The sequence below is a fragment of the Oncorhynchus keta genome, chromosome 9 (assembly GCF_023373465.1).
Source record: "Oncorhynchus keta strain PuntledgeMale-10-30-2019 chromosome 9, Oket_V2, whole genome shotgun sequence".
NCBI classification, from domain to species: Eukaryota; Metazoa; Chordata; class Actinopteri; order Salmoniformes; family Salmonidae; genus Oncorhynchus; species Oncorhynchus keta.
In genome coordinates this window covers 38673104-38688914 of record NC_068429.1, presented here as the reverse complement: position 1 = coordinate 38688914, position 15811 = coordinate 38673104, and the positions used below count along the sequence as shown (strand labels likewise).

The 15811-nt window shown below is 44.1% G+C and overlaps 1 protein-coding gene across 2 annotated transcripts in view; it reads right to left on the bottom strand.

Moving 5' to 3' along the window:
• myo5b (myosin VB) overlaps positions 1-15811 on the bottom strand; it is an 83006-nt gene that overhangs the window by 3635 nt on the left and 63560 nt on the right. For both annotated transcript variants that reach the window (XM_035776398.2, XM_035776399.2), the window contains exons 24-38: positions 12607-12740; positions 12394-12513; positions 12144-12278; positions 11933-11995; positions 6586-6831; positions 4680-4774; positions 2996-3194; positions 2694-2787; positions 2402-2551; positions 1957-2108; positions 1703-1792; positions 1296-1446; positions 720-1014; positions 272-446; positions 38-118 (exon numbers count right to left, since the gene is read on the bottom strand). In XM_035776398.2, coding sequence (XP_035632291.2) covers positions 38-118; positions 272-446; positions 720-1014; positions 1296-1446; positions 1703-1792; positions 1957-2108; positions 2402-2551; positions 2694-2787; positions 2996-3194; positions 4680-4774; positions 6586-6831; positions 11933-11995; positions 12144-12278; positions 12394-12513; positions 12607-12740 — 2180 coding nt within the window. The remainder of the gene's footprint in view (positions 1-37; positions 119-271; positions 447-719; positions 1015-1295; positions 1447-1702; positions 1793-1956; positions 2109-2401; positions 2552-2693; positions 2788-2995; positions 3195-4679; positions 4775-6585; positions 6832-11932; positions 11996-12143; positions 12279-12393; positions 12514-12606; positions 12741-15811) is intronic.

Here is a 15811-nt window from a genome sequence, read left to right as displayed (position 1 = left end):
TTTCAATCACTCATTATAACGAACGGAGAGTTGTCACCTGGATGTTTCTGATGAAGGACACAGTGACTCTTTCCTCAAACTCGTTGAGCGGGGTGTAGAGGTTGAGGATTTTCACAATCTGTATGACCAATAGGACACTGGTTAGTATATGAAGACACGTCACTCTTCCTGTGAACTTTGAGACGGAGTTGTGAGGGGCGTTCCGGTGCTCAAGGATTGGTGATGTGCAACAGGCTCGTAACAGGTTTCTGTAACAGTTGTATGAGTGTACCTGTTGCATGGTGAGAGCGGTACACAGTGAGCAGATGGCCTCGGCGTCCTGGGACGTCTTCTTCTTGACCTGAAGAAGCTGGGCGGCCTGGATGACGGGCTCCATGTTAATCACCGCCCCGCTCTGGTGGAGGTTCTTCCCCCGAAGCCACTCCTCCATCTGACTGATGTTGTACCTGACCAATCCCAGTGAGAGACACTTAGTAGTACAGACCCACCTCTTCAGTGACAGGTCATAAATCAAAACCCGTATGCTACTTTCTCTCTCTAACAGTAGTGAGTGCTCCTCTTAGCTATACTGTATGTAGCATTAAGGGCCTTTTCCTGGTCAGTCCCTAGTAACATATAATATCCCCAAGCATGGTTCTGTATGTGTGTAATACACACACACACACACACACACACACACACACACACACACACACACACACATAAATAAACAAACATACCGCAGCTGCATGCCAGTGCTCCAGGAGCAGACGTCTTTCCTGAGCAGCAGGTTGTTGAGGGTGACAGCGTTGATGCTGTAGAACAGCTGCCGGATCACCTGGCCTGCTATCTCTGGGTCCAGGCCGTGCTCGCCCATCACCCCGTGGAACTGGCCCAGCTGTCTGATCAGGGCCTCCAGGGTGTAGCTCCCTGGGCCCTCCTCATCCTTGTCCATGCTGGAGGAGCGGTTCCTGTAACCCATGGGCTTCACTCCCGCAAGGCTGGGGATAGACTCACTCTCCAACATGGCCGACACTGCCCAGTTGAAGGGAGGAGATAGTTAACGCAATGTTCATTCATTCATATCTATAAGTTTAATTGGTTCACTTTTCTTCTTTTAGGAAACCTAAGTACTGAACTAAACATTCAGCTGTGGAAAATATAGATCAGTATAATAAGGGATTTATTTATATGTCAAAACAAAACAGCGGTACAATCAACCCAGAATGAAGAAACAGTTGGTCAATTTCCAAGTCCATTGTCTCCAACTTCTGGACCATACAGTTCTTGCCCACCGAGCTGCCCCAGCGCCTCACCGATCATGGGCTGCATCACATGCTCTGCCACCTTGACGAGCTGCTGGTAGATCTGGATGGAGAGGTCACTCAGCACCTGGCGGTACTCTGCCAGGTCAAAGTTCTTCAGACAGTGCTCATTCTGCTTGGCCGTGTTCTGAGTCATAAACGCCTGGGAAAAAAGCAAGAAAGGAATGAGAGTCGTAGAGAGCTACGATTTGTAGAGTAGGTTAAAGCAAGTGTATGTCAGTCTGCACATCTGTCAAATGCATCGTGCATGAAGAGAAATCAAGGAGTCGTCAGACTGTATAAATGTCAGACAATCTACCTCTTATTTCAACCAGCTAAAGTACTGAGCATCCTTTCTAGCATCTCGTCACAGTTCATAATAAGCAGAATGATCTCTGATCGTTCAAAGTAAGGCTCACCTCATCTCCACTGTACTGCTTGAGACAGTGCAGCAGACGGCTCGTGTTGGCCAGCCAGAAGGAGGTCATCTCAAAGTCATCGTTGTTTTTCTGCAGAGGCATTGCAAAATGAAAAGAATGTTCAAATACCAGAGTCACTGTACTCTATTCTGACCGAGCGTTCCTCGCAACTTACTTCCAATGACTGTGCACCGCGTTAAAGTATGTGAGTGAAGTCTCCATCTGTATGCGGGAATACAACTCTGTATCTATACCTTGAGGACCTTCTTAATGGCGTTGATGGTGGAGGTGAGCAGAGAGTGGACCTTCTGGTCATCGTTGATGTAGTCCGCATGGCGGATGCACATGAAGAGGATGTAGGCAGGTAGGCAGGGCACTGTTGCTGATACAGTGTGGGGCTTCATGTCTGGAACACCAAACAGCACATCTTAGTTATTACAATAACATTGTTATCACAATAACATTACACTAACACTGCATTACAATAAGTTATTCCAATGACATTACATTACAGTGACATTCCATTTCTATAACAGAGAGTGATGTGTCCTGGAACAGGTTCCTCCACTAATTTCAGTAATCATTGTAGTCATCGTGTGGATTTGAGAATATAGTGATACGCTCTGGACTTGACAGGTGTTTGTACTTGGGATGCTGTCATATGGTGTGATGAGCCGACTTTCTGCCGCCACGTCGTACCGGTGATGAGCGTTTTGACCAGCAGGGCCTCGTCCTCTTTGTAGTACTCCAGCATGCCCTCAAAGTCCTTCTCTCTGCGCTGGACAGTCACCTGACGGGTCATCTCTGGTTTGGCCGTGGTGGACTGGGATGCTGCTGCAGTCACGGACACTGGACAGAGCAGAGAACAAAGTGGTCACTGATACCGCAACAACCATCATACAGTATGTCCCTTTTTTGCCCTTCACTACAGCTTAGTGAGACCAATAAATTAATTGGCTACAGAATTCATTAGGAGCTCCAGGTCTCTCACCTTCCAGCTCCTGTACTTTCTTCATGTAGATCCTCAGCTGCTTCTTCAGCTTCCTCTCGTTCTTCTCCAGTTTCTCCACAAGCTCTTTTAAGTCCTATAGTAACAAAAACATTCAAGATGGTCAACTCTACACTAACTAACTTTCAGAGCTCTGGGCTGTTCCATTCCAATAGGTGCCCCTGGGCCTGTATTCACAAAGAGTCTCAGAGTAGGACTGCTGATTACAGGATCAGTTTTGCCTTTTGGATCATAATAGTATGGTTGAGAGTCCTAGAGCAGCACCCTGGTTGCAGTGTTCTCACCAGGTTGTCGTTGGTGAGGCGGGTGATCTCCTGCTGGACACTGTACTCCACCTGGGCCTCAGGGGACAGAGACATGGTGTGGTTTAGCATCTCCTGCTTCTTCTCTATGTCGTCCCTTAGCAGCTCAATCTGGGTGCGGAACGCCTCCAGCTCATCCTCGTGCTTCCTGGCCTGAGACTGGAGCTGGGCCTCCAACAGCCTGGGGGAAAGGAGGAGAGGGGGAGACAGGAAGGAGGAGAGAGGGGATGGTTACAATAAGCCTAAAGCTGACTGAACCTTCCCAAACGTCTAACTTGTAGCATTGCGGTACCATAGTGTGGAGACTTACTGTATTAAGTATGGTTTCATAGCTCATTAACTCGCATCTTAACCCCCACAGTTTGTGCCTCTTTTAGGCATAGGAACGGGGGAGAGGATAAAACAGGAAGGCAGTAAGAAGAGAAGGAAAGCAGAAGATAACCTGGCCACTTGCTTTAGACCCTGGTATGCCAGGCCCAGCTCGCCATCTTCATTCAAATAACCCCAGTCAGAAGCTTTGCTGCCGGCGGCAAGCCAGGAGAGACAGAGATAGCGAGACGGAGAGATAGAGGAAAAGAGAGAGATGGCAAGAAGAAAGGAGTGACAGGAGGAAGTGAAACAAAAATGGACAGGGGAAAACAGAACAGAGCAATAGGAGTTAGCACCACAGAGAGGTAGAGCAGAACCAGAGATTCTCCAGTTAAAATCCTATAGCTGACATAGGAACAAGGTCTCACACAACAGACAGATAGACAGACACTAACATCACCCTTTTAAAACTCGGTCACGGTGAGAGTGTCGTTATATCAGCATCTGCCTCTCATTACTGCCATCTATCTGCATTCTGCCATAATGAGGACGTCTAACAAATACCTCCGGGTTCAAAGGTTCTGCTCTGCAGACACAACAGAGGTGTTCAAATCACCCTGGCATTTTGGCTAGGTCTCTCAAACCGGGCCGGGACACAGAATGAAAGATATAAAAAAAACAGGAATAGATCGTGGGTCAAAGGAAGATTGCTTTGGATCGAAATAAATCTGTGTGCTTCGAGTGGCTCATTACGAGCAGCACAAATGCCTTTCCTCCCTGGCAATCTGAGTGCCATCTAAGTCCCCTCACTCACTTACTGTCTGAGGGTTCTGTTATTGATGATGACAGAGGGCCATGAAGGTAGATGGCTCAGGAAGGATATTACTGTGACAATTTCAATAGGGTGGAATCAAAAAGCGGGGCAGTTTCCCATGAATATGTCATTATACCGTCAAAGTGATTGGGACAGTTTAGATTAGAGAGGTGATCTGATGTTACCCTGAGAGTAATCACCTGTGGTCTGTCACCTTGAGCATACGGTAGCTACACTGTGTATGTTGGACTAAGCGCCGGACATAGGAGTACAGTAGTCAAGGTCTCTAGGCAATTTCTAGTTGGACAAAACAATAGTAGCACTGGCAACAGTTTAATGTAGTCACGGTACACGATAACCACCAGACACCTTCCTCATTTCACCCTGTCAATCCAGAAGTAGAAATGTGATATTTACATTGAAAAACATTCTGTGCGCCAGTGAGTATGACAAAAAAAAGGGGAAAAAAAGAGGCCATATTCATCACAGGCCAGTGTGTATTCCAGTACTGTACTTCCAATATAAAAAGGTCAAGACACTTACTTCTTAGACTCACAGAGTCCATGATAGGACCTCAGAGCCTCTTCCTTGTCTATGGGCTTCTTGCTGTTGGTCCATTCAGGCAAGTTATTGGTTTCCTATGGAGAGAGGGGGACATGAAGGTCAATTTATGATGCCATTGAAGAGGTAGTAAAACCCGTGGGACTGCTTTATAAGGTAATGACATTCATCCGACTTGTCTCTTTCCCTCTTTAGGTCAAAACTAGTCCGTGTTTAACACACACTCATAAACCTGAGTCATTGGCCATATTATAGTAGAGCTGCCCTCAACATACTTCCATATTACAGGCCAGCGCCTCTCTAATATCTGCATCTGAACTAATCAGCTTCAACAGTTGGGAAAGAAAGAATCAGAGCGACAGGCCATCATCTCAGTGGAGTCATAATCACCACCCTTCTAAGGAGTATGACACGCAAGGCATATCCTCCACTAGCCTAGCAGGTGGGACTGGGAGAGTGCAGCTCAGGAGTGTCTGAAATATTACCTAGATGTGAAGGGGGGGTGGGGGTAGAAGTGGAAACGCCTGAGTGAATGAGAGCTGTCTGTTCTGCTGCCTCCCACACACCATGCTCTCTCTCGCCGCTCTCCTGTCCTGATGCACTCCTTTCTCGAACCAAACGCCTGGCTGCCCACGGTGTTTAACAGCATATTCGGAACTCTCTTCAGGAGGACATAACTACAGGTGAATGCCGCGCTGGATTATTGCAGTGTAAGGACTGATCTGTCAGACTCTGTCATTCTCAGTTCCAGTTGGAGGTCAGGCACAGAGGCCAGTCTCTCTCATATGTCTCATAATGAGACCTCTCCAGTTAAATGCTTATCTGCCTGTACCTCTGTCTAAATCCAACTGGAAACATTTGATTAAATATTCCAGTGTTTTGTTTGGGTAAGATACAGGTCACTGGAATCCATAACATACAGTGCAAGACGATCACGTGCTTTTCCATCGCTGGCTGACTTGACTCAATTGCGCTGCATAATGATAATAATTCGGTTGACCTTCAACCCACGAGTCACAAACAAGAAAAGTATATCAGCGATCCTTAGACGAACGTTCAGGATTTTTTTTTTTTTTTTAACCTAAATTGTTTTGTCACGTTACGCAAACAGCTTCCAAATGAGTTCTGTAGATCAAAAAGCTAGGTATTGTTATTTTCCAGATTTGACCAGATTTGTAGCTCTTTGGTCTTGGCCATAGTGGAGTTTGGAGTGTGACTGTTTGAGGTTGTGGACAGGTGTCTTTTATATTGATAACAAATTCAAACAGGTGCCATTAATACAGGTAACGAGTGGAGGACAGAGGAGCCTCTTAAAGAAGAAGTTACAGGTCTGTGAGAGCCAGACATCTTGCTTGTTTGTAGGTGACCAAATATTTATTTTCCACCATAATTTGCTAATTAATTCATTAAAAAATCCTACAAATGTGATTTTCTAGATTTTGTTTTCTCATTTTGTCTGTCATAGTTGAAGTGTATCTATGATGAACATTACAGGCCTGTCTTATATTTTTAAGTGGGAGAACTTGCAATTTGGATAACTAGGGCCACTAACAACTTGCTGTGAAGTCGTGGAGACAAGCTGTGGAACATTCTTTCAACCCTTGGCCTATTGCCCCAGTGGAAATCTAATTAACATAAAAACATCCCCATCAAAATCCATCTGCTTAAACTATAGATATGCGTGACATGCTGAGACTCATGAACATGGTGTTCTCTGTTTTGCCCTAGAACGCAAGCCTCACAAGACTAATTTGAAGGTCCTTGGTACCAGTTTAATGTGTAGATAACCTTTTGATTAACCAATAGGGCCATATAAACTGGACAATAAACACTTCCCATTGGACAAATGAAGCCATGTCAACTTTCAGCTCCCAGTTTGGTGACTTACAATGTGATTGGTTGTGTCCTTCTCTTTCTGCTGGGCTGCAGTGACAATCTGACTCCTGAGGATAAGGACCTCCTCCTTGCGCACATCCAGCTCCTCATTGGCTGCCTTGAGCTGACCCAGCAACAGGTTGTAGCCATCCTGAAGCTCATTGGAGGAGCTGTTCTTGGAGGCGCGGTCAGCGATGGCCTTCCTCAGCTCGTTCAGGTCATTCTTCAGCTTCTTGTTCTCAGATTCCAGCTCCTGTCTCTGTGGAACAACAAGGCCAAAGTTCAAAGAGATTTATCGGCAATCTAAAATGTAATTTTGGTAATCGTTGGTAATAAAAGTAATGAAATGCCAAGGCTCAATGTAAGGAAGAACCCACATAGATTAATTAGCTGGCCAGTGTGATAGCACCACTAAATGTGAAGAATATGTCATACATTGTAAGTGATTATAATCCATCCGCTGTCTCATGTTGCACAGACAACGAGCATTAAGGAGACATAAGTATTCCTGAAGCCTCTAACCGTTTCCCCAGGACAGGCATGCAAAAGGTGGGGAGGTGTAGGATATGGGATCAGACTTTATAACAGTATTGCTTCCGTCCCTCTCCTCGTCCCAACCTGGGCTTGAACCAGGGACCCTCTGGACACGTTGACAACAGTAACCCTCGAAGCACCGTTACCCATCGCTCCACAAAAGCCGCGGCCCTTGCAGGGCAAGGGAACCAACTAGTTCAAAGTCTCAGAGCGAGTGACGTCACAGAATGAAATGCTAAAAAAAAAGACTTGCACATCTGCAGTTATAAATCAAAACGTGTTTGTGGATGGTGATTTACATTTGTGAATATATTTGGCAAGATATTGATTCCATACTATTACCCAAGGTGCAAGAAGCAAGCTCATAGAGATCGGCAAATTGAGCAGAAATCTCTTTTTAGGGGTTCACAGCAAATCTGTGAATACCTATTGTTATTGTCTTAATTCTTATTTTTAAATGTTCTACATGGTCAAATAACTCAAGCATAGATTGGTAACTTTTAAAAAATTTGGCGCACAGAGCCAATGAGTAACTTGGTAAAAAATAATGGCACCCACAAATTGGCCTATCGCTGTTATTAGCAGTCTCACCTTTGACCTCTTTCCACATTTTACCACTTTCCACTGCTCCGTTTAACCTAGTTACTTAACTTCTTCTGTATGAGGGAAAACCCATACATACAAAGTTTTCTTCAAGGTCTAAATTCCGTCAGAATAGATTTTCCTCCATCTTGGACGTTTTGGAAAATTATTCTCATGAACCATAAGTCCAAATAACACCAAGTGCGGTATGTAGGCCCATGGTATTAACTTAGCTTGGGAAAAGGGATTGGTTAAGAGAAGACTGAGGTACTGACAAATCAGGAAATCTGATTTCACATGTCCATTGAAATCCGTTGTAAATCCACCCCACAATGGCATATCAACTAGAAACTTGTTCGGGTCAAGGACATTACCATGATGAAGCATGTTACGTTTGGCATTGATATCTTAAAGAATAAGGAAACTATTAACAATTCACTTTGACTATGTAACACTGCTTAAAATAGTAAAACAAATATTCATGAAATACAAGTCAGATTTACTCCAAATTTTACGAGTGACCCCTCTTCATAAAATTGGAAACTCCTTAGACCCAAATTACTATAGACTCATTGGACAGTTTATTAGGTACACCATTCTGTCCACAAAAATGGATCGCTCCTACAGACAGGAGTCACATGGCCGTGGCTTGCTATATAAAAGCAAGCAGAGAGGCATTGAGGCATTCAGTTACTGTTCAATTGAACTAAGTGACTTTGAGCGTGGTATGATCGTCAGTGTCAGGCGCGCTGGTTCCGCTATCCACTAAAATTGATTCAATTGTTTCCCCCCTAATCTACACACAATACCTCACAATGACAAAGCAAAAACAGATCTGATAAAATAACATTTTAAAAATGGATATATCACATTTACAACCTCTTGGGTTGTGCCGTGGCGGAGATCTTTGTGGGCTATACTCGGCCTTGTCTCAGGATGGTAAGTTGGTGGTTGAAGATATCCCTCTCGTGGTGTGGGGGCTGTGCTTTGACAAAGTGGGTGGGGTTATATCCTGCCTGTTTGGCCCTGTTCGGGGGTATCATCGGATGGGGCCACAATGTCTCCTGACCCCCTCTGTCTCAGCCTCCAGTATTAATGCCGCAGTCGTTTATGTGTCGGGGGGCTTAGGGTCAGTCTGTTATATCTGGAGTATTTCTCCTGTCTTATCCGGTGTCCTATGTGAATTTAAGTATGCTCACTCTAATTCTCTCTCTCGGAGGACCTGAGCCCTAGGACCATGCCTCAGGACTACCTGGCATGATGACTCCTTGCTGTCCCCAGTCCACCTGGCCGTGCTGCTGCTCCAGTTTCAACTGTTCTGCCTGCGGCTATGGAACCCTGACCTGTTTACCAGACGTGCTACCTGTCCCAGAGCAGTAGAGACTCTTAATGATCGGCTATGAAAAGCCAATCGACATTTTCTCCTGAGGTGCTGACTTGTTGCACCCTCGACAACTACTGTGATTATTATTATTTGACCATGCTGGTCATTTATGAACATTTGAACATCTTGGTCATGTTCTGTTATAAATATCCACCCGGGCACAGCCAGAAGAGGACTGGCCACCCCTCATAGCCTGGTTCCTCTCTAGGTTTCTTCCTAGGTTTTGGCCTTTCTAGGGAGCCACCGTGCTTCTACACCTGCATTGCTTGCCATTTGGGGTTTTAGGCTGGGTTTCTGTACAGCACTTTGAGATATCAGCTGATGTAAGAAGGACTATATAAATACATTTGACTTGATTTGACATAAGTATTCAGACCCTTTACTCAGTACTTTGTTGAAGCACATTTGGCAACGATTACAGCCTCTGGTCTTCTTGGGTATGACGCTACAAGCTTGGCACACCTATATGAGGAGTTTCTCCCATTCTTCTCTGCAGATCCTCTCAAGCTCGATCAGGTTGAGTGGAGAGCGTCGCTGCACAGCTATTTTCACGTCTCTTCAGAGATGTTAGATCAGGGTCAAGTCCGGGCTCTGGCTGGACCACTCAAGGACATTGAGAGACTTGTCCTGAAGCAACTCCTGCGTTGTCTTGACTGTGTGCTTAGAGTGGTCTTGTTGGAAGGTTAACCTTTTTCATCAAGGCTGTCTCTGTACTCCGTTCATCTTTCCCTCGATCCTGACTAGTCTCAAAGTCCCTGCTGCTGAAAAACATCCCCTCAGCATGATGCTACCACCACCATGTTTCACCGTATGAATGGTGCCAGGCTTCCTCCAAACGTGATGCTTTGCATTCAGGAAAAATAGTTCAATCTTGGTTCCATCAGACCAAAGAAGTTTCTCATGGTCTGAGAGTCCTTTAGGTGCCTTTTGACAAACTCCAAGCGGGCTGCCATGTGCCTTTTACTGAGGATTGTCTTCCGCCTGGCCACTCTACCATAAAGGCCTGATTGGTGCTGCAGAAATGGTTGTCCTTCATGAAAGGTTCTCCCTTCTCCACAGAGGAACTCTAGGAGCTCTGTCAGAGTGACCATCGGGTTCTTGGTCACCTCTCTGACCAAGGCCCTTATCCCCCGATTGCTCAGTTTGGCCGGGCGGACAGCTCTAGGAAGAGTCTTGGTGGTTCCAAATTTCTTCCATTTAAGAATGATAGAGGCCACTGTGTTCTTGGGGACCTTCAATGCTGCAGAAATGTTTTGGCTCTGACATACACTGTCAACTGTGGGACCCTATATAGACAGGTGTGTGCCTTTCTAAATCATGTACAATCAATTGAATTTACCACAGGTGTACTCCAATCAAGTCATAGAAACATCAAGGTTGATCAATGGAAACAGGATGCACCTGAGCAAAATTTCGAGTCTCATAGCAAAGGGTCTGAATATTTATGCAAACAAGGTATCTTTTTTAAAATCTGTAATACATTGGCAAACAGTTCTAAAAAAATGTTTTCGCTTTGTCATTTTGGGGTATTGTGTGTTGATTGATGAGAAAACATTGTTAAAAAAATCTAATTTAGAATAAGGCTGTAACAACAAAATGTGGAAAAAGTCAAGGGGTCTGAATAGTTTCCAAATGCACTGTATATATTATAGGTACTTTGTTTTATTAGTTGTAGTTGGAAGTCATTTTTATTAGTTGTAGATCTATTAGTAGTTGTACAACAACTGTTTTATTCTGTTTGTACGTTTTATTATTAATACAGTAGTTGCCATATTCTTGTTACTTTGTTCATTTTCTTTCATTTGAACACTTGAAAATGGAATGGTGCATCTCAAGAGATTTCATCCTGCAAAATTTAAAATTAATAAATTGGGTTGGTTTTTGGACTCATCACAATAGTCCCTAAAGAGTTTGAGAAAAATAACGCTAATGCATTCAAAGATGGCCACACTATACCAGTAGAAGCATATTAGCACATAGGCTAATATGCAAAAAATACTTCTCATGAACCATAGGATCAAGTGACAACACATTTGGAAAGTATACCCATGGTACGCATCTTAACTTAGTTTGAGAAAAGCTGGTCAAAAGATGGTGGAGTTCAGATTTTACGTATCCATTTAAACCACTATAAATCCACTTCACAGTTGCCTATTAACTTGAAACTTGTCATCGCTATCATGGACGTCCCTAAGGAAAACCACATTGAATTCGGTATTGATATCTCAAATAACAAAGAAACTTTTAACATCTAATTATCTGCATATGTAACGGTAATGCTCAAAATCATATGCAATCATCTTCTCCTCATGAACCATATGCCAGATTCATTCCTGATTTTGTATTTAGACTCAGTCTTTAATGGTTTTGAGATTTTTTTTTGCAGCATTCAAATATGGCCGCACTGTACCTATAGATCTACGTTAGCAGATATGCAAAAAAAATACTTTAAAACATATTCCTCTTATGAACCTTTGCTTTGTCATCCAACTGCCCGTGCATCCTTTCTCTCATCCTGTGAACCCCATTCATTGCTGCTTGCAGCTATATTTGAGTTTTTTTGTTTTCAACTGTGGATATTGAAATTATTATTCCAGTGAAAAGGTGTTGCTACAACAAAATTAACATGAATCAGATCCTCTACCTTTCTGTGGCAACATGTAAATATACAATTTCATTTTTTGAATATGCTTGAGACGCTGAGGGCAGGAAGACCAAAGACACCAGAACATCCAGAGTGAAGAAGAAATGAAACACGACAAATAGAGACACCCCACTGCTGAATAGTACTGTACACTGTGGTTGTCTGTGTGTATGCATGTTAATTGGTGTATCTGTGTGGGGGTGGATGTATCTGTACCTTGAGACTGTTGTAGGCCAGATCCGCATTCTCTTGCTCTGATGTCGTCTTTGGCTCAATGCCCTAAGAGAGATGGCTAATAGTAAATATTGAGGATCTTAAACTTAAAGGTATTCAAGACAAAGAGTAACGGGAGAAAATTCTGTGTAAGTATTTTAGAAGTATAGAAAAACAAGCAAGAGCATAACACTAGACTGAGACATGGGCCCACCTTGTGCTTAGACTGGTCCTCCATCTTTTCCAGGTTGACTTGCAGTCTCTTCCTCTCCTGTTCCAGCTCCCTAACACGCTTCTGCAGCTTCATGAACACACCGATGTCCATTGCTGCCTTCTCCACTCCCATCTCCTACAGGGGAACAATGTCAGGTGAAAACCTAGCCCAAGCAACTATGTACAGTAAGCCCGTGTTAGAATGTATAAGACTGTATAAAATGGGTTAATCCTGGTTAAGGAGGTCTTACCTCTACGAGTTGGATGGCATCGTCAGTGTCTCCGACCTCGGAGGTAGAAATGGAGGGATAATTGGAGTCAGACTCCAGGCTGCTCTGGTTAGAATTGTTCCTCCTGTGGCCAGGCTGAAACTGAAGGGTAAGAGGAGACAGGGAAACATTGGACATCTGGCTTGGCATAGGAAACCTACATGCAAATGTGCAGACACAAATACACACACGCACCTTGGCCTCCTGTAGGTTGTCATATCTCTGCTCCAGTCTGGAGAACTCCCTGAGCAGGTTCTGATAGCGCTGCCTCTCCTCATCCAGCTCTGCCTGGACCCGACCCACACTCTGGGATGCACTGCTCTCCTGGTCTGAAACACACACACACGACCAGTCCACATCAAATCACTTTCACGAGTCTCCACTTTCACTATTACTCAATTACTGTCCTATAGATGAGCCTTCATCTGAGTGACTAGAAAACAAGCCATCATTAAGTTACATACAGTATTCTCCATTACAGGTACTGAATATCTATTGCTAGTCTTTGATGTCATGTTGATTTTATCAAGTTACTTGGAATAGCACATTGGTGTCAGCACCATTTCATATGTTCATTTGAGGGATAGGTTATTGTATTGTCATGATTCCAAATAACTTTTCTATCTTGGACCGTTTTCACATTGCCGATAGCATAGGGACATTCTTGAGAGGTTTTCGAGAGGCATAGATTTTTGAGAGACAATACTGTCACGTAAACTCGCGAAATGATCACGCCTGGAGCATTACATCTGGTTTTACACTAGAAAAGAGATGACAGTTTTCACGCACTACACTCGCCCCCCTCCGAGCAGGGCAGTTGACCTCGTTGAGCTTAACACTCCTACAGAGCAATGTTTTCGAAACAGCTGAAATGTATAGACTTATATTTGAGACGTGTTTTATTGAGTTTTTACCTGTGATGGGTTTAGATTTCTAAACGTCAAATATTGAGAGACATGAGGGGTGCCATAGTCTGGTTTCTACACCAGAAGTTAATGGTTATCTGTAGGAGGAATGTATATGGTGGAGACAATGAACCTTGGAATGTACTGAGTAAAGGAAAAGCAATCACATCTTGGCAGGCACTGATAAGGGTGGAGAGCTGTGGATTAGTGAGAAAGGCGGCCGAGGTCAGGTCACGTTAAGGGAGAAGGAACAGTTTATTGCACGCGTCACTTAATTTCCTGCCTAGCGACAGATGTAACGTTTAAAGAGAAGGAGGAGATTCCAACCCAAACTGGGGTACATATACCACCACTGGTGGAACCATGTTCAGCTGTTCGATGCTTTGGGGTGAATAAACTTGGTTTAAGCTTTCATAGTGTACATTGAGTTCTTACTCTGATATTTAGAACCTAACAACTGAAATTGCAGTTAACACCCTGTTACGCTCTGAAATTGTCACAGTAGCCGCTACACACACACTGGAAAGTATTCAGACCCCTTGACTTTATCCACATTTTGTTTGGTTACAGTCTTCTTCTAAAATTGATTAAATATTTTTTTCCCCTTGCTAAAATGGAAATAACACATTTACATAAGTATTCACACCCTTTACGCAGTACTTTGTTGAAGCACATTTGGCAGTGATTACAGCCTCGAGTCTTCTTGGGTATGATGCTACAAGTTTGGCACATCTTTATTTGGGGAGTTTCTCCCATTCTTCTCTGCAGATCCTCTCAGGCTCTGTCAGGTTGGATGGGGTGAGTTGCTGCACACCTATTTTCAGGTCTCAGAGAACTTCTGCGTCGTCTTGGCTGTGTGCTCAAGGTCGTTGTCCTGCTGGAAGGTTGAACCTTACACCCAGTCTGAAGTCCTGAGCAGGTTTTCATCAAGGACCTCGCTGTACTTTGCGGTGGGATGGGGGGGATAGTTTTTCATGATCTGGTAGGCTAACCACACCAGGTAAAACTCTGGTTATGACATAATAATAAATCCATTTTACTTAGGCTATGATGGGACCAGATTTTTACTTTTTTATTTATTTCAATTTTACCCCTTTTTTTTCTCCCCAATTTCGTGGTATCCAATTGGTAGTTAGTCTTGTCCCAAAGCTGCAACTCCAGTACGGACTCTGGAGAGGCGAAGGTCGAGAGAAGTGCGTCCTCCGAAACACAACCCAACCGCACTGTTTATCGACACAATGCCCGCTTAACCCGGAAGCCAGCCGCACCAATGTGTAGGAAGAAACATTTGCGCCCGCCACAGGAGTCGCTAGCGCACGATGGGACAAGAGCATCCCTGCCCGGCAAAAACCCTCCCCTACCCCGGACGACGCTGGGCCAATTGTGCGCCGCCCCATGGGTCTCCTGGTCACGGCCGGCTGTGACAGAGCCTGGACTCGAACCAGGATCTCTAGTGGCACAGCTAGCACTGCATTGCCTTAGACCACTGCGCCGCGCCACTCAGGAGACCCCCAGATTTGTAATGTTTTTTTTTTAATCAGGTTGTATGGTTTAAAAAGAAACCGTTGGAAAAACTCCTGGTCCTAGGGAGGATGAAAACATGAAAGTTGCCTGATAACTTGTTTATTGCCTCTTCTCATGCCCACGGATCCTAGGAGGACCATGTCATACTCTGTTATTACAAGGGAATGAATATGAAGGCAGCATCACTGGGATCACAGTATGTTGCTACTGTAATAATGTAATAGATAAATAACAGGGGCTCTCTGGTCTGTAATATCCCTAGCTCCATAAACATGGGTTTATTACCCCAGCCTGGACAACATGCTGCTCTAACCGGCAGTAGAAAAACACAGTAATGTTACAGTACATTGTGATATCGCTCATCCCAAGGGGCCCCGAGAGAACCCTACAGTAACACTGCAGATAAAGAGAACAGATTTGGCCAATACAACTCTTCAATAACTACTGACATTTTCACCAGAAAAGAGTGGATACGGTATTCAGTCAGATGTGGGTCATGGCTGGTGTCATATTATGTCAAATGATTTCCTTTTAACTGCTCGGTGATGAAGCATCCTGTTTGAAGTACTGCACATGGTATTCAGATATAGGCAGTGGTCATGTTCAGAGATTATGATGTAAACTAGACGTGACTTCTTATTGACAAAGAGAAGTCCATTGACGAATGGATTTAACAAATTGATTGATTTATGTTGTTTCGCACACATTAAAGGTACATATTCCAAAACTAATACTTTTCCACGTGAACCCAGTGCTAAACAAGGGCTGATTTCAGTCTCAGGTTTATATATTTTTTTAAAAGTCTCACATTGCTGCTGCCGTGTAACTTGATGCGGTTTCTGCCTCCTGTCCTACTTTCACAGAAACCCCTTTTGTGTGGGGAAACAAGCCGTCCCTCCCCTCAGGTCAGGCAGAATGCAGGGCTCACTGTGACTACAGTTTCACCTTCAACCACTCATATATATATTTAT